Genomic DNA, 24,056 nt, shown 5'->3' with positions numbered 1-24,056 from the left:
GAATACTGGAATCCTCGACCTTCTGAGATGTGCAGCCAGACCAGCCATCACCTTGGTGAAGACTCGAGATGCAGTAGTAGGACCAAAAGGGAAGACCGCAAACTGGTAATGTTGCAATCTCAACGTGAAACGGAGATACTTCCTGTGCGACCTCAGGATGGGATTATGAAAATAAGCATCCTGCAAGTCAATCAACACCATCCAGTCTTCTTCCAGCAGCGCTTGAAGAACCTGCGCAAGGGTGAGCATCTTGATCTTCTCCTGTTTGAGATAGAGGTTCAAAATCCTAAGGTCCAAGATCGGACGAAGTCTGCCATCTTTTTTGGGTATCAGGAAATACCGGGAGTAGCATCCCTGACCCCTTTCCTGCTCCGGAACCGCCTCTATCGCGCCTTTCCTTAGCAACGCCAGGACTTCCTCCTGCAGAAGCAGCAGGTGGTGCTCTGTGCAAAACCCTTGGCAAGGAGGGTAATTTGGAGGGAATTCCCAAAAGGGAAGAGCATACCAATTTTCCACGAGATTGAGAACCCAAAGGTCAGATGTGACCGATTCCCAGTCCCGTAGAAAATAGGTAAGCCGACCCCCCACAGGACCCACATGATCTGGAATGGCGGATCTAGGGCTGCTTTGCTGTGGCAGGAGGGGGTTGGGAAGAGGAAGAGGAGGAGGAGGAGGAAGAAACCTGACGTCCTCGAGGATGAGCTCTTTGTCTGCCTCTGTCCGACTTGTACAGCGGATTTTGCTGTTGCTGCTGCTGTTGTGGCTGCTTGTAGGCTCAAAAGGAGGATCTTCCAAACACCCTATACCTTTTACTCAAAGTTGCTCTGGACTGTAGACACAAAGACCTGGCTGTTGCTCTGCTATCTTTGAATCTCTCCAATGCAGCATCAGCCTTTTTCCCAAAAAGGCCCGAGCCATCAAAAGGCATATCCACTAAGGCAGCCTGGACATCAGCAGAGAATTCGGAAGTCTTCAGCCAAGCTGCTCTTCTGGTGGCAATTGAAGACCCCATGACTCTCGCCACAGAGTCAGCTGTGTCCAAACCACTTTGGATGACTTGTCGAGCAGCAGCTTGTATCTCAACAAGCACCTCATTAAAGTTCTGCCTGTCCTCCTCTGGAATTCTAGGGGCCAACTGTTTCAAAGAATTCATCAGAGCATGGATGTAACACCCTAAGAGGCATGTGGCGTTCGTTGCCTTGAGAGCCATGCTTGTTGAAGAAAAAACTTTCTTTGCGGATTAGTCTTGTTTTTTAGATTCCTTTTCGCAAGGCACCTGAGGGAAAGCACCTGCAGATTTTTTAGAGCAGGCTGCCTGTACCACCAAGCTCTCTGGTAAAGGATGGGAAGATAAAAAGTCTGGGTCTCCAGGAGCCACTCTATATCTTCTTGCGACAGCGTTCGAAACTGCTGAAGCAGTAAGAGGCTTACGCCACACCTCCAAGATTGGCACTGTCAATGCTTCATTAAAGGGAAGCATAGGCTCTACCACTGAAGATGGAGAGTGGAGGACTTCTGTTAATATATTTGACTTGAACTCCGCAGTAGGCAGATTTAAATTCAACAGTTCTGCTGCCTTTTTTATGACCACATGATAAGGTGCCACATCCTTAGAAGGGGCATCCGGAACAGAGGATAACTCCCAATCAGGAGACAGTTCCAATCCACTAGCCTCCCTTAGGTAATCAAAGAAATCTTCCGATTCCTGCATCTCACCTTCTTCCATCTCCATTTCTCTGTACCTCTGTTCCTTTAGAAGTCGCTGAGCCTCACGTCTCGACCTCTCCTTAGGAAATGGCGTAAGTGGATCCGCAATCAACTCCGATGAAGCTGGAGCCAGCGTCAGGCTCGGAGCCGAAGGACCAGGCCATTGTGCTCGAGGTCGAACAGGAACCGGCGCCGGTGACGAAGGAATCGGCGTCGAAGACCCGGCGGCGCCGAGTGATGCCAGGGCGGTGTCGGAGCCGGCATAAATGGCATGAACGGCGCCAGAGCATACGTCTGGGAACACCCAGATTAAAGGCCATCGGACCCATGGGACCAACCGGTGCTCCAGAGGGGTACATGGCTCTCATGAAGACACCATACATAGCGTTTAAATACTGTGTAGGGTCTTGTCCTGGGCCTGGAAACGGAGGGTATGAACCCACAGGCTGCTCCTGAGGAGGCACCGGATTCGTGTCGAATTGTTCCTCAGGTTGGTGAGCCGGAGTCGATGAAACCTCAGACAAGGAAGCCTCTTCCTCCTCATGAGTTGGAGTTCGAGACGGCGCCGGAGAGGGATTCGACTCCGGAGCCGGTGAATGCTCCGGTGACTCTATGGGCGAAGCCTCACCTTTTGGATCCAGAACCGGAGAAGGAGATACATCATCCTTACGATGTCTTCTACCTGGCGACTTCGGCCTCGAATCCGAATCTTTCCCAAAATGTTGTCGAGATCCGTGCTTCCTCTTCTTATGCTCCTTTTTTGTCAACCTAGAAGCATGCCCCAATGACGACCTCGAAGGCGACCTCGAGCAGGACCTCGACCGCCTTGTGCGCGACTTTGAGCTCTTCCTGTCTTTTTACCTTTCACTTTGGCAACCAGAAGCTTCGCCTCTCTTTCACCAAGGGCCTTGGGGTTCATTTTCTGACAGCATGGACACCCTTGGACATCATGGTCTGAGGACAAGCACCATACGCAATCTTCATGCGGATCCGTAATTGACATCATTCTCCCACACTCTCCACACGGCCTGAATCCTGTCTTCTTCGAGGACATCTCGACAGGAGACAAAGAAACAAGAAAACACTGAAAGTAACAAACAGTAACAGAGTTACTCAATAGCTACTGAGGATCACTCGAAAACCGTTAGCGTTGATGACACGGAAAAAAGTAAACTGATGTCATCACGCCAATGCAGGCCTATTATGGGGTCAGTGACGTGAGCGAAGCCGTGCACCTGTGACGTAGTCCACGTCGGCGTGAAGAGCTACAAAAGAATTTCAGAATGTTGCCGACGCAGGGGGATATTCACAATGTGAGGAATCCACTGGCAGATGTATCCATCAGAAAATCCTATTAGTTGAGCGTGCTTTAGTTCCCAGGATTCTGTTTTTAATTTCCCTTTTTAAAGTTTTTTATCAACATTTTTATCGATTTTATCTAAACTTAAAAAAGGCAAAAGGGCCAATATTGAAAGCTCCTGAAAGCAAACTGAGGAGAATATTAGGCATTAATGCACTTGCACTTTATTCTTGCCTTATCGATCTTTCTTGCTTCTTTTAGAGTCAACATATAGCAAATGATGTGTCTTAGTGATTTTTTCTGTGTTTACAACTTACATTACGAGATATTTGTCTTTTAGATCCTGGTGTATTAAATATATATATTTTTTTATTTGTGAATACTGTATCCCGGGTTCCACTGTCCAGCAAGAATATGTGTGTATCTTTTATGGTTTTTATAACCGAAATAAAGATTTAAACTGGAGTCTCGTGGTGGGGATGCCATCATGTCACCTTCGGCAGTGGGGAATGTGATGTGGTAGGGATCTAGGCCCTCATGCATAAATAATGACCACAAGCACACTCCCCAATAGATAGTGGAAATGGCCTCGAGCACGTGCGCCTGCCCCGTTTTATTGGCAGGGTCACATGTCCTGTGACACCTCTGCAGGATGGGTGTGGTGTGGATCTAAACCAGCTTTCAGGGAGTGGCTGTGGCATGCTGACAACTAGACCTGTGATTAGTAGAATACTACAGGGAATACCTGGGACATGTAGTTTTGTTGTCCCCCCGTAAGCGTAAGCTGAGTAGGCTGGCCTGGCGTACCCCAGTCCAGCCTAGGGGTGTGAACAATTACCCTGGGGCTCTGGGTGTGGTTCCGTTCTGGCCTGGACAAGGAAGTAACTAATGCTTGTGTCTCTGTTGTAGTGTCGGTGCCACCCGGACCACAATCAGTAATGTTGCACCCAGTGACTCAAGTCCCACAACATGAGCAACATGGACATAAGGGGGAATCACTGACCCTACATTTGATCAATACTTTCACACTTGAATGATCATAGACATGACACATATATGGGAATTTGAATGTTTAATGCACATTCAGCGGAGTGTTGTAACTGGAGCAGTAGTGCCATGCAAACCCCACTTTACATTGTTGGCCCATGGAGGGCCAGCCAGAGTCCTTCAGTGAATGACAAGTACATCGGAAGAGTTCAGTCCACAGTCTGTTAGCTGTGTCGTTGGTGACCAAACAGAATATGGCAGTCCATGTCACGGTCCAAGATGAATATAGCAGAGTGCATTGGGGGACAGTGGAAAGTTATGATGCAGAGAGCAGAACCAAGCAGAAACAGACCATATGGCGGAAATAATTGCTACTGCTTCTTTCTTACCAGTACTACATCTTCGTCCTCTGATGTTTCATGTGCCGCACATGTGGGTGGTGATGTTCTGTCTCCAGCACTGTGTGGCACTGACACATCAGGGGGCAGAGATGTGGATGTCGAAGCAGCAGCAGCATTCCCCTGCGCCTGGCCTTGTTGCAGCAATCATGAAATCGTGCTGCCAATAGAAATTAGAAGCATCCCCTGGCGCTCCACTCTCAAAATAAATTCAAATTGATTCAAAGAAAAGTTCATTCAGCGTTGAAGTCATTTCAAAGTTTATATGCATAATTTCAATTTAGGAAATGTTTCTTATTCAATTGTATTGTTCATTGGATAACATTCCATGATCAAAAAACAACACATTTTCAAGTCCGATGCATTTCGGGCTATTTGCCCTTCTTCTGGGACAACAACTAGAAGCAAGAAAAGAAATTCCATTCAAATCACTGTAGATGTAATATCATACTCAAAACAAATTCATTACATTTCATGTGTACCACTAAAACATCGTGCCTGTAACCGTAGTGCTCTCCCCTTGTGTGCGTGCATGCAAAAATGATCAACAGAATCTTTATGCACTCACGTGTTGTTCGTTTTCTAACTCATTCGAAGTCAATGAATGGTGCTGAGGTTTAAACAAGAGAATGCGTAAATATCATGTATAGACCAAGCGTCTATACCAAAGTTTTAGAATTGCTATTTCAGTTTGACTTACTTGTGGTACGCATTAGCGTCTCCTGTGTGTTTCGAATGGTTTCCCAAACGCGTCTGGCACGAAACTGTTTGAAAGGACTTAACCACTCATATCAGGTATAAGACATCTATGGTTTTTCTGTTTAAAGTAAGATGTAGTGCAATTGGACGAAGTTCCGATCATGTGATCGGAAGTCCCCCAATGGCTGATCAGCATTATGAAAAACAAACTAATATATCGTATCTATTGCAATAGTAGAGATACATTACAGTGCACATTATAATGAAATTTAGAACGAACCCATAACTAGAAAAAATAAAATGGGATATGCAGATCGGTCCCCTTTCAGTTCCAACAGGTGAAAAGAGTTCAAAAAGGTATTGAAAATTCATGAGTCAATATCATAGATAGCATGCAAATTCAATGCGGTCATTGAGACCGTTCGGCTTGCTGGAGTTCAGTAAATAGATCCAGTGATTCTCTCTTTGAAGAAGAAAACGGTTATTATCTCTGCCCTCTATCTTCTCAATAGTTTCAAGGACCACATATTGAAGTTGGGAAATGTTGTCATTAGCTTCAGAAAAATGACTCGCTATTGTCGATTTCAAGTTTTTTGTTCTTATGTTTGACTTATGTTCGTTGATTCTGATTTTTATTTTTCGTTCGGTCTTGCCGACATATACTTTGCCACAGGGGCATTTCAACATATATGTCAAGTTCGACGTATCACAAGTCGCGTTGACTCTCAGTTTGATTTTATGACCCTTCATAGGATGTACTGTTTCTAGTGAAAGAAAAGATCGGTGGATTATCAAAAGTCTGTTCTTTCACTAGAAACAGAAATTTTGGAGAAATGTTGAAACCTACTATCACAGATTCCAAACTATATCGTGGTACCCGTCCATGTCGGCAATGCGGCAACTGTAACAACATCATGAGAGAAAATCAAATAGTACATCCTATGAAGGGTCATAAAATCAAACTGAGAGTCAACGCGACTTGTGATACGTCGAACTTGACATATATGTTGAAATGCCCCTGTGGCAAAGTATATGTCGGCAAGACCGAACGAAAAATAAAAATCAGAATCAACGTACATAAGTCAAACATAAGAACAAAAAACTTGAAATCGACAATAGCGAGTCATTTTTCTGAAGCTAATCACAACATTTCCCAACTTCAATATGTGGTCCTTGAAACTATTGAGAAGATAGAGGGCAGAGATAACAACTGTTTTCTTCTTCAAAGAGAGAATCACTGGATCTATTTACTGAACTCCAGCAAGCCGAACGGTCTCAATGACCACATTGAATTTGCATGCTATCTATGATATTGACTCATGAATTTTCAATACCTTTTTGAACTCTTTTTCCCTGTTGGAACTGAAAGGGGACCGATCTGCATATCCCATTTTATTTTTTCTAATTATGGGTTCGTTCTAAATTTCATTATAATGTGCACTGTAATGTATCTCTACTATTGCAATAGATACGATATATTAGTTTGTTTTTCATAATGCTGATCAGCCATTGGGGGACTTCCGATCACATGATCGGAACTTCGTCCAATTGCACTACATCTTACTTTAAACAGAAAAACCATAGATTTCTTATACCTGATATGAGTGGTTGAGTCCTTTCAAACAGTTTCGCGCCAGACGCGTTTGGGAAACCATTCAAAACACACAGGAGACGCTAATGCGTACCACAAGTAAGTCAAACTGAAATAGCGATTCTAAAACTTTGGTATAGACGCTTGGTCTATACATGATATTTACGCATTCTCTTGTTTAAACCTCAGCACCATTCATTGACTTCGAATGAGTTAGAAAACGAACAACACGTGAGTGCATAAAGATTCTGTTGATCATTTTTGCATGCACGCACACAAGGGGAGAGCACTACGGTTACAGGCACGATGTTTTAGTGATACACATGAAATGTAATGAATTTGTTTTGAGTATGATATTACATCTACAGTGATTTGAATAGAATTTCTTTTCTTGCTTCTAGTTGTTGTCCCAGAAGAAGGGCAAATAGCCCGAAATGCATCGGACTTGAAAATGTGTTGTTTTTTGATCATGGAATGTTATCCAATGAACAATACAATTGAATGAGAAACATTTCCTAAATTGAACTTATGCATATAAACTTTGAAATGACTTCAACGCTGAATGAACTTTTCTTTGAATCAATTTGAATTTATTTTGAGAGTGGAGCGCCAGTGGATGCTTCTAATTTCTATTGGCAGCACGATTTCATGATTTACTGGACGTCTTTGACAAGAGACGCCTCCCTGACAGCAAACCTCACGAACTTTAAAAATTGTGGATTTACAAGATAGTAATCTTTGTTCTATAAAAAACAGCTGTGCGACTTCTCCATACCTCCTTGTTGCAGCAATGCCATGATGAGGGTCTGCAGGGCATGGTAGATCCCAGCTACATCACACTGGTGTGCAGCCATGGCAGCTATTCTTTCCGCCTGCACCCGCTCCATGTTCTCCATGGTCCTCGCATGTGTCCCAACTCCCGGATGACACCGCTGGAGCCACTTTGACTAGACAGTTGTCCTCGTCTCTGAGTTGTGACTCCAGCAATGTCATCCATGGATCATTGGAGAGCATGGAGTGGACTGTGGGTGTCGGTTAGGCACTGTAAGTGGTCCCTGATGGGACTTAGACACCCACGTATGGCATCTAGTTTGGCTGCCATGCAGTCGAACCCCACTTGCACCTGATCAGCCATCTTCTCCTGGCACCCTAACACACATCGTTGGAAGGCCATGTGTTTTTCATGTGGGTCCTGGGTGGTTGGTGCTTCCTGCTGTGTGGTCTGTGCAGGGGGTGAGGTCTTCTCGATGCAGCTGGGCTTCCCTACTCCTGGCGACGGGGTGCTAAGTGTGTCCATGATCTGTTGGAGGGCGTCGGTGCCGAAGGTGGGGAGGTCCTCTTCGTCATCAGTGAAGAGTTATTGGGTCTGCCCTGCAGGAGGTGTTAATTCTCCCTCTGCAATGTGAAGGGGAGATGCAGTTTAACATTGTGTTCACATGTATGTTGATGCATTGTACAAGTTTCCATACAGATTGCATGACAATGTACATTGTGACTGTTTGGGAGGAGCTGCCTATTTGATGCAGGATAGTGGACATTTCGACAACATCACGGATGTGTGTTTGTACTTGTTCATCATCATCTCACATTTCCCTGCTATGCCAGATGTGATTGGCCAGTTTCTACACACAAGCGGCAGCAGTTGTGTCCTTGTTCTGTTGTGAACATGTTGCAGTTTGTACCACATTGTTGATGTGCTCTGCTTCTTTTGTGTGTGTGCTGCATTGTGGGAGAGTCACCCCTGCATCTCTGCATTTTTCTGGCCCTTATCCCTTTCAGGCGGTGTGCTTTCAATTCTGTGCATATACAGTGCTGAGATGTTGCAGACTTGGGTAAATTGGGCTTTTGTCCCCAAATGGTTGTTGACATCAGGGGTTGTTTGTGCATGTGGATGTGTCAGTGTGAACTGCTCCTTTACGGATGTGGTCCACACTCAGCCACCTCTGTGTTGTGGCGTGCACCACGTCATGATAATGGGACTGCAGCCATGCTAATCATCATGCAGTGTCACTTGCATTGTCAGTGTGGGTCATGGACCAGCAGCTTTGCTGGGTTCAGAACATGTGAATGGGTTTGTTGTGAGATTAGTGATATGTAGGGAGGGCCCCCTCTGGGCACATAGTCAACGGGGGCCTACTTGCAGTTTCTAGATGTGCTGCAGTGTGTCAAGGGGATCAGGGACATGCTCCTGGGACATTGTGGGTATGCACAGTGCTATGCTTAAATGTGCATGTGTGCCATTGTGCTCATCTCCCCCCGTCCCTCCTTGTTACTCACACTCTTGCTGTTGTGTCGGCTCCTGTCATGCAGTGTCCCGTCCCCCAACTCCTGTCACCGTCTCCACACTGATGACTGTGGACACCATTTCCTCCATCTCGTCCAGTTCCTCCTGTGGCGCTGGACTCCCACCTCCAGTCTGCATTGCTGCCTTCTGGTTGTGCCGAGTTTCTGCTTGGTTTTGTGTTCACATCATTCCAGTGCCTCTTGACATCTTCCATTGTCCTCCTCAGCACTCCAATTGCATTCACCTTGTTCACGATGGACTGCCATATTCAATTCTTTTGCGCCAATGACACATTGGAGGTGACAAACAGTTATTGATGGTATTTTATCACCTTCGTTATCAGAATCCTGTTTTCTTGCGGACTGAACCGCGTCTTGTCCTTGCCCTTCCCTGACCCCGAGGTCCCAGCCTGGGCCTCTGGGGGGCTTGTGGGGTTCTGGCCATCCTCTGTTTTTGCTCCGGCTACCTCCATTGTGCTTTGCAGTTGTTTTGTTTTTGTTTGTGTTTATGTTTCTGCTTTTATAGTGATTTTTCCCCCCTGACGTGTGTGAGTTGCAGGCCTGGCACAGCTTATCTCTGATTTTGTCATCGTGTTTGGGCCCATCCCAAGTTTTGTCGCATTAGCGTTTAGATTTGTATCGCCGTCCCGGTAATGTTATCGCAGACATTTGACGCGTTATCGGGATACTATCGCATGTTACCACCGTGTTGAGAATGTGACTTTAACTGTTTGTTTGACCTTAATGAAGGACTGACCTGCCACCTGTAAATTAGGAATCTTGGTCGGACGCTGGACTGGGCTGGTCCCCCTGCCTCCCGCCGCCTCACTGACTTTTGACATCGCAGTTACGAGGCCGCCGAGCGGAGAGCAGGACCACAACTCCCATCATCCCATGCGCCACAAGCCTCATCGAACTGCGCCAGGAGGTGCATAAAATCACCGTGAGCCCCTGCTGAGCGGGGAACTGTTTGTTTGACCTTAATGAAGGACTGACCTGCCGCCTGTAAATTAGGAATCTTGGTCGGACACTGGACTGGGCTGGTCCCCCTGCCTCCCGCCGCCACACTGACTTTTGACATCGCAGTTACGAGGCCGCCGAGCGGAGAGCAGGACCACAACTCTCATTATCCCATGCGCCACAAGCCTCATCAAACCGCGCCAGGAGGCGCATAAAGTCACAGTGAGCCCCTGCTGAGCGGGGAATTGTTTGTTTGACCTTAATGAAGGACTGACCTGCCGCCTGTAAATTAGGAATCTTGGTCGGACGCTGGACTGGGCTAGTCCCCCTGCCTCCCGCCGCCTCACTGACTTTTGACATCGCAGATACGAGGCCGCTGAGCGGAGAGCAGGACCACAACTCCCATCTTCCCATGCGCCACAAGCCTCATCAAACCGCGCCAGGAGGCGCATAAAATCACCGTGAGCCCCGCCTCGCGGGACGCCGGGCGAAGCCCGGGCCAAGGGCGGGCCCGTTTAAGCCTGTTAAAGACTGGGTAAGACTGGACTGGGCCACCCTATTTATATTTGATCTGTGATATTTATCCTGCCCCTTACACTGGACATACCTCTTGCTCCATCTCCCCTATTATTGGCCAAACCTTGTATATTGTAAATACCAACATGACTACTAGAGGTAGTAGGAGTAAGGCAGCACAGGGTGCACCACAGATTATTGGTCCAATAGATCACTATATTACAAGGGCAAATGAGACAATTGACCAAGGCATAATTCTCTTAGAACGTAGGGTTTCACAAGATTTAGCCCTGGCCAAACGGTCATCGTTGGGTTCCCTAGCGTTAGCTAGGACACCCACAATCCTACGGGAAACTGGCCCATTATTGGAAGTTTGAGCTGAAACCCACACCATGCCAAGCATGGTTGATTTGTCGGTATCCTTTGCGTCCTCGGACTCGCAATCGTCCCAGATGTTAGAAAAAACCCCTGTTCTCTTTGTGAGTCCGAGGCGGGAAGATCCCGACGTAGACCTTGATCGGGGAAAGAGGGAGGGTGCCATACCTAAACAAAAGAAACAAAAAAGACCACATAAAGCGAATCAAGCTAAGAAACACAACTGCCATAAAGAAATATCAACCATCCAGGCATCAGGACAAGATAGTTCAACACAGAGAGAGTTAATTACTATACCAACAGATATAATAAATCTCTCTATGACCGCAACAAACCTCAGTGAAACTAGCAATTCGGGCGGAGGGTGCAAAGTTTGCGGGGTAAACAACCAATTACTAACCAGATTAGGTGAACTCATTAAAATTTACATGCAACCCATTGAAACGAGCCTTATAAAGATCGAAAAGCAATTAGCTGCTTTGAACGCAGTTTTTAATAACCGGAAGGGAGCAGGGTTGGCGCAAACAGGGGGACAAAAAATGAACAGCAAAAACTCCTTGGTAGGGGTGCAATCCACAAAAGTCGTTACTGGAACGACAAGTGCTAAACCGAAGCCTCCTCCTTCAGTGGCGAAGAAGGTCCCTGAGATAAAAAATATTCCAGTCCCCCCTGACACTATGAAGCCTGCCCCTGCTAAATCATCAGGGGCACAATATACCAACAATAGGAACAGGGGGAGGAGTGGACCCCCAATACACCTACCACCAGAAGCAAGCCCATATGTGGTAATTATGACAGGGGTCCCCGAGTTGAGTTCCAACGCGGACGAACCAGGTTGGTCTTTAAAAAATAAGGTACTGCACTGGCTAACCACCAATAGACCGTCACCACCGCACTTTGCCAGCAGAGTCTCAATGGTTCACAGGGTCCCCTGGATAGGGAAGGAGCCAAAAATTATCCAGCGGGACTGCGTCATAGTTAATTTTGACGACCCACACACAGTCGATCATATTTGTTCATGTGGTATGCCGGTAACGAACGATGGGATAGCCACAAGAGACTCTCCTTCTTCTACCCCCCAACACCTCGCCATAACGAAGGCCCACAATGGAACTGGACTTATGTAGGAAACTGGGATAGGGGAAGGAAATGGGTCGACTGGTCAGGGACCGGTGGTAGAGACATTGCTTCTCTTGTAGGATGGAGAGGTATACCAGTCGCAAACAGATATAACTGCTTAGAAATGGTGGATTGACCACTATCGCGTACTGGTCAAGATAGCCCAGGCCCAATATTCTTTGGGCCCAAATCTCCACAACCCCCTCTCAGTTCCCCGAGTACCTCCACAAACATCATAATCCATGACAGGGTAACGGCACTTAAATTAATAACAGCTAATTCCCCTCCAGATATGATAGTTGATTTACCAGTGACTTTAGCTGCTAAGAATGAGATACCTGTTAGCGAGGGGGAGGTGGACTTATTAAGACCATCAGAAGTAGGTTTGGTCCGTGATAATTCTATAACCCCTGATGGACCCCCTAAAATACAATTAAATGTTTCGGTGCCAGAAGTGTATCCCTCGATAGGCACAAATGTTTCCAACGTTCCCCTCGAAACTAATGATTCACCAAACCCCGACCTATCTTTTTCTGTTCTTTTTTGGAAAGTTGCCGGCCTCCGCACCAAAACTAAACTTAAAGCATGGTTAGATACAGTTAGTGTACACCAGATATTATGCATGCAGGAAACTTGGGCCACTGAGCCTATACTTTTGTTAGGTTTCAAAACATATTATGTTTCCGCTAGCTCTAGAACTTTTGGTAGAGCTAAGGGAGGTCTCGTAGTATATATTGCAAATAATATACCACCTATGGATATAACTGTTCTTTTGTCTGGTGAGAATTATCAAATTTTAAGGGTTGCATTTAACAAATGTATGACGTATTTTTTGGTACATTTTTATAACAATCTTCATTCAACTGATTGTGTTAAAATTCTAAACGAAATTACATCTTTTTTAAACGAATAGCGGAATAAGTAAAATTCTTCTGCCTCCTATGTGATATGGGGGGGGGTTTAATATTTCATTATGTAATAATTCCAAGAATGGCAATTGTGGTCTTTTGGATGAAAATGGATGTCCTTTGACACATTTTACCCACACGAAGTTAGGTAACTGTATAAATGAGTGTTTATTTTCTTTAGAGTTGGACTTTGCGAATGACCTTGTAGATCCCCCTGCTGTTTTTTCACCAACGTTTCATGGTAGGGGTCTGTCAAGTGTCATCGATTACATTTTTTGTTCCCAGATTATAAAGGGCCAGCTGGTAACTTTCAAAACAGGCTCAGACATTAGTAGTGACCATTTTCCAATCAGTGTCACCCTGTCAATTAAAAACGTTTCGCCTCAATTAACTAGATCAAGTTTATTGAACCAACAATCACTGTCCATAGACAAAGTAAACGGGTTTTTCTGTAAAATGGTCCAAAATCGACCCAGCAGCAATCACTAGTAAAGTGTTATCTAGAGCCCTCCCATGGGTGAATAACTGCTTAGTACTAGACTCTTCACCCCAGCTGATCATAACCAGCTTTCTGGAAATTATTAGAATTAGGAGGAGCTGACTTGTAACCAAAAGTCCAGAAAACCGGTAACCAAAGGCTGGTTTAACTCAAACTGTCGTAAAGCCTTAACTAACTTAAAAATGGCTCTTCATAACCCAGTTAGAGATCGAACTGAAATTACTAAACTAAGAAAGGTTTATAATCTAGCACAGCTTAATCGCAGGAATGAAATCAAAATGAACCTGTGGGCCCAATTACATGAGAGCTGCTTAACTAAAGATAGTTCCCTGTTCTGGCGTACGGTAAAATCACCCTTTTTGGTATATCCATCATCATCACAACACCTTGATGTTGCAGTGACGGCAGATGAGTGGGTTGCCCACTTTTCAAAGATATTCGGTGGATCCCGTGAGGATATTGGTAATAAGTTTCACGTGGCAGGTGACCGTTCCGGGGACCAGATATTTCCTATTGACCTTCTCTTCGATCATAAGGAGGTCATTAACGCGTTGTCATCCTGTAAAACCGGTAAGGCACCCGGCCCGGACGGTGTTCCACTAGATATCTTTGCATATAGCCCGGAACTTTGGTCACCCCTTATCACTCAGGTCATGGCAGCAGTCACAAAAATTGGTCTAATAGACTCCTGGTCCACTTCCATCTTGCTTCCAATTTTCAAGAAAGGCGAGCGTAACAATCCAGCCTGTTACAGGCCCATCTCCCTCCTGGACTCCCTGGGGAAAGTTGCAGGTCGGCTGATATTGGAGCGTCACCAGGATTGGGCGTTTACGAATAACATCTTGACCGATCTGCAATATGGCTTCCAGGAGGGACTTGGAACGGTGGAGCAGGCATTGAACCTAGCCCTTTTGATCGGTAAATACGTGGAGGCCAAAAGTGGCAATTTGTATTTAGTTTATGTTGACCTCAGTGCAGCATTTGACTGTGTTATTCATTCAAGGCTGTGGACCATTCTCGGTGAATTAGGGGTAGATTCACCTCTCATCCAATTCCTCCGTGAATTTTACTCAGACGCCACTGCATGCGTCAGATACGGGATCGGCGGTGAATTATCTCCATTGTTCGCCGTTAATAAAGGTGTTAGACAGGGCTGCGTCCTGGCTCCCTTCCTATTTAACCTATATACTAACGGGCTGGAAGCGGCTATGCTTGAAGGGAGCCAGGACCTTCCATGCATCAATCATCGCCCTATTCCCGCGTTATTATACGCGGATGACTCCGTAATCCTAGCCTGAACTTTAAATCAGCTACAAAGTCAGCTAAATAAATATTGTCGATTCATGCTCTCTCTAGGCCTAAAAGTGAATAAAAATAAAATCTATGTTATGCATCTTGGTCCCAGGGCGAAGAAACTTAAGCCAGTTTTCATTGACAAAGTTAGGTTGGAACGTACCAGGGAATATCCCTATCTAGGAATTTTAGTGGACGATAGATTATGTTGGAAACAAGCCCTGGTTAGCAAAAAGCTACTTTTTCAGAGAGCGACCTCAGCTCTAGTTTCCTTTTCAAGGAAACTGGGTAAGCCCGCTCCAGTAGAGTTGCTAAAAATTTATCACGCAAGGTGTCATAGCGTAGCAACCTACGGTGCAGGGGTTTGGGGTTACGCTCCCATCGACACCCTCCAAATGGTTGAGAATGGGTTTGTTAAATATTTACTGGCAGTACCTCCAAGTGCTCCAACATATGGCTGCCACATCGAGTTGGGTATTGATTATCTAACCGATAATATTAAATGTCAGCCGATCTTGTTGTGGCACCGTATCTGGACTAAAACACAGTGCCATCTAACCCGCTCACTGATAATTGACTGAATGGCCTTGGAAAATTGGAGTAAAATCCCATGGCTTTTGTACGTGTCCAATTTTTTTAAGGATTTGGATTGTATTTCTTATTTTTTAGAACCCTCTGTGATGACAGCCATTACCAGGAAAAACCTGAAAAAATTATGATTAAATAGAAAAAGTTTTGATCCCAGTGCACTCGATTTATTGAACAAAGAATTTTCTTCTTCTTGTGAATTTAGGATGGCGCAAACATTTGTCGCACGATGCCTAGTCGTGCCTTAATAAATGATATCCAATGTGTGGAGGTTAAGTCACCCCTCACGTCACTCAAGCTTGAAAGGAACATAATCACGTTAAACACACGAAATGAGAGAATCAAATTCACCCACAATATTAATCATGAATCAATTGCTTTCTTGGATGTAAAAATCAATATCAAAGATTTTCAATTTACAACTCAAGTGTACACAAAACCAACTGATAGGAACTCGAGACATTGAGAAAACATTTACCAACTTCCCAATTGATCAGATTAAAAAGGATCACATCAGACCCCAAACAACTAGAGATAACATTCAAAGAACAAATGACCAAGTATCAACAAAGAGGATACCCTATCGATATCCTTCAAGAATCCATCAAAAGAGTGGAGAACATCCCCAGAGAAAATCTTTTTCAACCAAAAATCACAACTAAAGAACAGAAAACGGTATGTGTACTGAAATACTCTACAGAGGCTACTGAGATCAAAAGAATAATTAACAAACATTGGAGTTTAATAAATATGGAACCAGATCTAAAAGGCATGTTTAGCCAAAGCATCACATTTGCATTTCAGAGATCAAAAAATTTGAAAGAAATTCTGACAACAACAAAGAAAGAAAAAATAACTCACAAAGGAATGTCTAAGTGCCTCAATTGCACCCATTGTAACAATGTTCTAGTTGGCAATAAATTTACGCATCCTACTCAAGGATATGAAATAGAGTTACAACATACCAGTACATGTGACACTAAAAACACTATCTACGCAATAAAATGCCCCTGCGGTAAAGCTTACGTAGGCCAAACGGAAAGGAAAATCAAGGTGCGTATAACAGAGCACAAAAGTAACATTCGTTTACACAATACAAAATCCACTATTGCCACTCATTGGATAGAGGCTAAACATCAGATCTCCCAATTGAGATTCACAATTCTGGAGGCCATTCCGCAACGCAATGACATGGACCCCACAAAACAGAGATTAAAAGCAGAATTTTTCTGGATCAAAAAGCTGAATACTTTACAACCTATTGGAATGAACGATCGGATTGAACATTCCTGCTTTCTATAAATAGCATGACTTAAGGAGCATTCTACTCCCCACATTATCTGACTGATATGAATTGAACACGTAATGTTTTTTCCATTACTGATTGTAACATGTTTTTTCCATTACTGATTGTAGCGTGTCTGTTATTTGTCACAGTGTTGAAACCCCAATTTCGTTTTATTTTTATGTGTCAACTTAGTATACATTTTGATCCTTTTACTGATCACATGACCATACATTTTTCAATATTAGTCATCTTCTGATTAACGGATTTCACACCCTATTCCATTTTATTTTATTTATACACTCACTTTTATTTTCCCACGTTTGCTCTATTTAGTTTTGTTATTTCTTCACATAACCTCGGGCTAGTCTGTTTTCTACCTCCATTGAAGTCATAGCACCCATATCACGTGATCGCCATTAGCGTACTTTGAACTTTTACTGATCACATGATTACGCATTTCATAGCATTAGTCATTTTCTGATTAATGCATTCCACAATCTATTTCATTCTATTTAATTTTTCTCCACCTATTCATCTATACATTCGCTTACAATTTATTTATTTTTCTGACGTTCACATAACTCCTCATTAGTCTGTCTTCTACCTCCATCGAAGTCATAGCACTCATATCACGTGATCGCCATCAGCGTTCTTTGAACTTTTTTCACACCCGCGAACATAGGAAAACCGTCAACATCTTGGGCGATTCTTCACGTACATTACCAGTAAGTTTTTCCGTGACATCCTCCCTCTTTGGCACTCTGACCCTCGGGTGTATTACTACTTTATTAGCGTACTCCGCTCTATATTCCCCGTAACTGGACCCTACATTTTTCCACTTCTGATTGCTACTCACGTTTACTTTTTAGATTAAAGTGTATCACCAGTGACTATCTGTTTCATTTTGCAGTTAATACAGCATGTGTAATACGCATACAATTGCCGACCTATATGCATTTCACCTGGTCACCCTTGACACTGTTGGTTGATTCTAAATATGACACGTCTGACTATTTTATTGCTATTGTTTGATTTATATTACTTGCTAAGGTCCTGTATTAATTCATTTTTCAGGCCCCTGACGAAGGGTCTTATCCTTTGACCCAAAATGCATTGGGTGAAAGATTAATGTTCGTAAATGGATTGCTTAACGCATAAATTGGTATACCCTTATGAGATTAAATAAGGAAAGAAAATGACCAGCGAATAAAATATAGAAATGATTTCATAACAAACTTCAGACTCTGCATTATTGAAATCTTTTGGAAAAATTTTGAGAAGAAACAACGCAGTTTCATGTTAACCTGAGCGCACATTCACGTGAGGGGTGACTTAACCTCCACACATTGGATATCAAAATTATGATTAACCCATTTTAGGGGACTACGTCTTTCTCAAGAAATAAGCAAATCCTCAAATGTACAGATTTTATCAGTCCAGACTACTCCGGGTATTCAACCATACCTAACATTCCATCTAAGTACTTATGAAAAATATGTATTGACTAGGTTTCGATTTAATTCTTTCTTTAGCTTAGTTTCATTCCCAAAAAAGCAGGACTGGTCACCTAATCCAACGAAATGCCCTTGCGATGGTATATCACCCCAGTCTACGATGCATGTAATATTGTTTTGTAGATACTACGAGCTTCCTCGCAAGCGCTGGATTATTCCCCTATTGCGAAATATGGGCCTGAGAACATGTCGGCCCGCTTATCTGGCTCTGCAGTTTCTGGACTCTCAATACACTGCTAAGTGTGTAGCTTGTTTTTTAAAATCATGTTTAAAAATTCGCTGTAATTCTTGAGTGTTCTAGTTTACTTTATTTTTCGTTAGTCTGTCTACGTACGAATCACTGTTAGTAAAGGATAACTGTTTTAATCGTACTTTGACACTGTGATCTTTATATGCACTGCAGCTTTTTATCTTTGTACTTTTTATGGTTTCGCTAAGATGTAACCGAATAAAAGTTTTATGAATGAATGAAATGACTTTAACACAGAGTTATTTTCCTGCGATAGATGGCGATATGAAACATTGCATTAACCTATTTTGGTGTTAAATTCGCACGTTCTTGAGAATATCACCCTATGTGTTAGTGTTCCTTAGATACTGTTTATGCTAAGAGAATGTGTTCTGAGAATGTTTATCTTTAATATGCAATGGGTGTTCCAGACTTGCAGTGGTGGAAGAAACATTGTATGTGGTCCTCTTACCTGCTTAAAATGCTTTGCTTCCAGAGTCTTCACTACACTATGTCAATGCTTTTATTGAAAGTTAAAGGATGGCAACCCTTGAAGCCCCAGAAATAATTCAATTTGGATGCTAGATGGCAGGGTAGCCCAGATGGATTGCCTTACAAAGTCATGCTACACTTAGTAATCAACTTATCTCTTAAGGAAAGAAGTCATTTTTCAGTGTTCTATCATACTCTGTATTCTGAAGTTTAGAATGTGAGGATTACCCTAGTACGATGAACTCTTTCAATCCTGAAATATAGGGAAATCAAAACCTCTGGACTCACAATTGCTAGTCTTCTTTTTAGGATCTCTCCAAAAACCAGACTCAAGCCTTTCGTTCTTACATTAACAAAATGGCATCTACTTGCCTGATAAGAATCATTCAGAAAACCTTACCCCTACTCCCTCCATGTTCCAGGATTACCATTGGTTCTCTTTTTTTACCCAATGAGTGGAACAAGATGTCACTCACATTTAAGACCACAACAGGAGCACCTCAGTTTTTAGAAAAACTATTACAAACTTACCTGCTCGGTCTTCAACAATAAGATCTCATCAATTCACCTCTTACCCTGTCCCTTTTTAATTTCCTACCTTTCTTGTTCCTGATTCTTCACAATCTTGTGTTCAATTGGCAGGATGCCCATTGAGAGACCATATATACGCTATATAAATTTAAGATACAAAAAATAACATAGTCCTACATTGAGCAGTGCTTGTGTTTCATTCTATTACTGCTCATTCAGCATGTGAAGAGCCTTTGATGAATCGCTTGAAAACTACTGCAGTTGGAACAGTAACCCAATACTAAATAAATGTCTGTGTTTTAACTGTTTACATTTCTTGTGATTTGCAGGTAACAAATTCATTTGTTGAATATTTTGAATACCGCAGGGCTATGATCAGGACTGACACTTAAGGCTTAATGAAAGTGAAAGTCATCACAAGAAGCACTTTAAGGCACCAGCAAAAGAAACCACAAAAATATGCTAGATTGTGGCGAAGAGTTCCAAAGTTGCCCTGTTGCAATGGCTGGTAGAGCACCTAAACAGCAAAACAGCTGTTTTCCTGGGTCTGTGAAAATCTTTGCATGGAGACTGATTGTGAAGTATACTAAGTACTAAATGCACATGCTCTGTTTATGGAATCTTATATACAAATGGGAACAAGTGCTTAATATAGAACAGGAAATGTCTGGTGAACAGTGTTTTAATAGTAAACACATCAGACCTGGCAGCTCATCTCCGTAGGTGGAGAAGTTGTACCTTATTGTAAGGTTAGGCCCTCACCGTCCATGGTACCAGTTCATCTGGCACTGGGAAGCGTTTTACATTGGAGCCGGGGTACATCATCTGGCGGGAATGCACGTGGTATTCACTTTTGAAGTACTTAGGTATGTCACCAGAGTTTGAATCCTCAGCATCAATGGTCTTCAGATGCTCTGCAGGAAATAAAGGATATTAGTTAGTCCCAAAACACACCAGGCACCAGTTGCTGGAGGACTGTAAACAGTGGAATATGCAACAAGGGGGGCATAGACTCATGATACACGGAAGCAGACTGGAGAGCCATAGCATACCTGCCTTTCATAACACATGGACCCCTTGGAGACTACAGAGAATATCAGGATTACTTACTGGTAATTTTCATTGCTCCAATTCTACATTCCTCAGCCCAATACCTTCTAATCCAGATGCGAGTCCTGCCTCAGTAAGGCACTATCTCCCATCCTTCTTCTCTTTTTACTGACCCATCCACCACCTGCTTCAATTACTTAATGGGAACGATAATTATTTAAGAAAGCTCCCAAGTGCTAAAATCTGTATTCTAAATCAGGGCAGAAGGGTCAAAATCATACGGGGAATGTGGAATAGGAGTAATGAAGATTACTGGTAAGTAATGCTGACATTAACATCTGCATTAATCATATCATTTCTTACTAATGTAGACATGCAAAAGCACAACATGTCTTTTATAAGGAACCAAGCACATGATGGAATAATGCAGCAAATTAAGTTTAAATGAAAAACATTAATCTGTTTCGACCTTCAGACCATTCAGGAAACATTCTTTAAGACCAAGCCTTTGCTACCAAGTTGGGTTTCAGCCCACTGGGCTAAATGTAATCTTCTGTGAATAATTAAAGTAGAAATTCTTCCTCAAGTTGTAGTACAATAAAGGTCCCATTTTGTGAATTAGTTAGTCTGGACAGGTACCTTCCTTGTTTTGCTCTGGTCTAGAACAGAGCACTGGCAGAACTATTTTCTAAGTTCTGTGAATACCGAATTAACCTTTGGTCCAACATTCAGTCCCAATCTTTGTACAAAATAGCCATCTATAATTCTCTCATAGGGGGCGTAACACACCAATGCACTCAGTTCACTTAAGTCTTTAGCAGTAAAGAAAAGTAACCTACCTTTGGTAACACATCATCTGGTAGAGACTCTATCCAGCTGCAGATTCCTTACCTTTGAATTTCCCACACATCAGGCTGGATCTGAAAACATTTGCTGAGCAATACCCCTCGTGCACGCAGTCATCATCGTTAGCCTCAGTTATGATGTTGCGGTGCCTATATAGGCACCACCGAGGCACGCACACGTCAGTACTTCCATGCCAGAAGTGCAGAGCCACGAAGTAACTGACGTAGTCCTGGGCAAAACCAGGGCACCGAACAGGGGAGGAACGCTATCTCTACAACATTAGTCAGTACAGCAGGGAGGCATGGGTGGGGCAGTAAGGAATCTACAGCTAGATAGAGTCTCTACCAAATAATGTGTTACTGAAGGTAAGTAACTTGTTCATCTGATAGAGACTTGTCGCTGCAGATTCCTTACCATAGAACTAGATACCCAAGCCATACCATCCTGGAAGTGAGTTGCGGACCAATACCTCAAACTAGGAAGTCCTGGAAGACTGAACAGCCAAAATGACCGTCTCTGCTGACTTCATTGTCCAGGCAGTAATCTTTAGCAAACGTGGGCAATGATACCCACGTTGCTGCCTGACAGATGTCTAGGACTTGGACACCACAAGCCAAGGCTGTAGTTGCAGCCTTTACAATGGTGGAGGGGGCCCTTAATTCCTCAGGGGGTTGCTTTTTGACCTGAGCATAGCAGATCCTAATGCAGAGAATGAGCCAGCGAGAGATGGCCCTTTTCTGCACTGCCCTTCCCATCTTAGCTCCCACGTACTCCACAAAGAGTTGGTCATCCACCCGGAACTATTTAGTGTGGTCACGGTAGAACGAAAATGCTAATTTTGGGTCTAGTGGGTGGAGATGCTCCTCTTCCCTAGAAGAATGCAGGGGAGCAAAGAAGACAGGCAAAGTGATGGATTGACATAGATGAAATGGGGTCACAACTTTCGGCAAAAAGGAATCTCGGGTGCGAAGCACTACTTTGTCTGGAAATTACACCAGATAGGGAGGCAAGCAAGATAAAGCCTGCAACTCAATCACCCACTGGGCAGATGTAATCGCCACAAAAAGGCTGTTTTGATGGTCAGCAGCGGAGGGTACAGCTGTGTAAAAGCTCAAAGGGGGCACTCATCAGGTAGGAGAGGACCAAATTAAGGTCTCACTGTGGCATAACAAAGGGCGTGGGTGGAAACAAGTGAGCCAGCCCTTTCAGAAATCTATGTACAATAGGAGATTTAGAGTGAGAAGGCTGGTATGGCAGCCACAAAAAGGTAGACAGAGCAGAGAGATAACCCTTGAGAGTTCCCATAGCAGAGCACTGTTGGGCAAGGGTTAAAATGAAGAGAAGGACAGTAGAAAGAGAAGCAGAAAGAGGGTCAATAGACCTTTCTGTACAGTATAATACCAATTTCTGCCAACAGCAGGTGTTTATCGTCTTAGTGGAGGGACGCCTGTCCAACAGAATAACGTTATAAACTTTGGGAGGAAGGTCAAAAGTTATCAACTACCACCGCTTAATCTCCATGCATTGAGGGGCAGAGTTGACAGCTCTGGGTAGAGAATCTTCCTCTGCTGCTGGGACAGAAGATCCTCCTGAAGAGGCAGCCTGATCGGAGGATCGATGCTCATTTTCAGAAGCTCTGGATACCAGACGCTCCTCGCCCAGTCCACAGCTACAAGAATGACTTGGACCCGGTCACTCCTGATTTTCTTCAAAACCCTTGTCAGGAGTGGTATGGCAGAAAGGCGCACAGCAGGCGTGAGCTGCACTTGCGATGAAAAGTGTTGCAGAGCGATTGCCACCTGGAAACTCCAGAGTGCAGCATTCCTGACATTTTGAGTTCTCTTTGGAGGTGAACAAATCTAACTAGGGTTCTCCCCACTGCTGAAAAAGACATTGCGCCACCTCCAACTGGAGACACCACTTGTGATCCGCTAGGCATCGACGGCTGAGTTTGTCCGCCCTTGCGTTCAGAGAACCTGCCAGGTGTTGAACAATCAGGGTTATGCCTTGCTGTTCCAGCCATGTCCAGAGACTCAGGCCCTCCTGACAAAGGGTCCACGACTCACCCTACCCTGGTTGCAGTACCACATAGTAGTGGTGTTGCCCGAGAACACTTAAACTAGCTTCTCCTTGACATAGTGAAGAAATACCTTCAATGCCAATTGAATCACTCGTAGCTCCAACAAATTTATATGGAGCTCTGTCTCTGCTGGAGGCCAGTGTCACCTGATCTCAACCTCTGTCAGATGGCCGCCCCTTCCCAGAAGTGATGAATCGGTCACAACTGTGAGATTTGGTTGGGGAAGGGAGAGGGATCTGCCATTGACCCAACTGTGGTTCTTCAACCATCACTGCAGATCTCTCGCAGTTCCTTCCAAGATCAGGACCATGTCCGTGAGATTTCCTCGATGCTGTGCCCAGTAGAACTTCGGGTCCCACTGCAGAGCCTGCATTCACCACCAGGCATGCTTTACCAAAAGGATGCAGGAGGCCATAAATCCCAACAGCTTCAGAGTCGGTCTCACCGAAATCCAGGTAGAGGATGAAACAGCGGAATCATAAGCTGAATATCCTGGACTCGCTGCTCGGGAGGATAGACTGTGTCCAGAACTGCCCAGATGAAAGGGAGCGCTGAGAAGGAATCAGGTGTGACTTCAGCACGTTTATAGAGAACCCCAGAGAATGCAGGAGGTTCACTGTAGGTGGAAGGTGGGAGACGACAGCCAGGGGCAAGGACGCCTTTAATAGCCATCATCAAGTAAGGCACGACTGACACCACTAACCTGCGCACATAAGCTTTGACCACCGACATCACCTTGGTGAACACCCGAGGTGAGCTTGTCAGACTGAAGGTGAGCACCGTAAACTGAAAGTGCTTGCAGC

The 24,056-nt window shown here is 44.1% G+C and overlaps 1 protein-coding gene across 6 annotated transcripts in view; it reads right to left on the bottom strand.

Annotated features, from left to right (window-relative positions):
* The window catches only part of LOC144773616 (transient receptor potential cation channel subfamily M member 2-like), a 4,189,411-nt gene that overhangs the window by 381,658 nt on the left and 3,783,697 nt on the right, over positions 1-24,056 (bottom strand). For 4 of the 6 annotated variants that reach the window (XR_013600029.1, XM_078658759.1, XM_078658761.1 and 1 more), the window contains one exon: positions 20,040-20,191. Coding sequence is in view for 4 of the 6 variants with exons in the window: in XM_078658759.1 (XP_078514885.1) it covers positions 20,040-20,191 (152 nt within the window). In the remaining 2 variants the exon portion in view is untranslated. Of the gene's footprint in view, positions 1-19,980; positions 20,192-24,056 lie in introns of all 6 variants that reach the window. The other 2 variants (XR_013600030.1, XM_078658762.1) reach the window with 2 other exon arrangements.

Source organism: Lissotriton helveticus, chromosome 8, assembly GCF_964261635.1.
Source record: "Lissotriton helveticus chromosome 8, aLisHel1.1, whole genome shotgun sequence".
Lineage (NCBI taxonomy): Eukaryota > Metazoa > Chordata > Amphibia > Caudata > Salamandridae > Lissotriton > Lissotriton helveticus.
The sequence above is the reverse complement of the archived record's forward strand: the minus strand, read 5'-3'. Positions and strand labels throughout refer to the sequence as shown.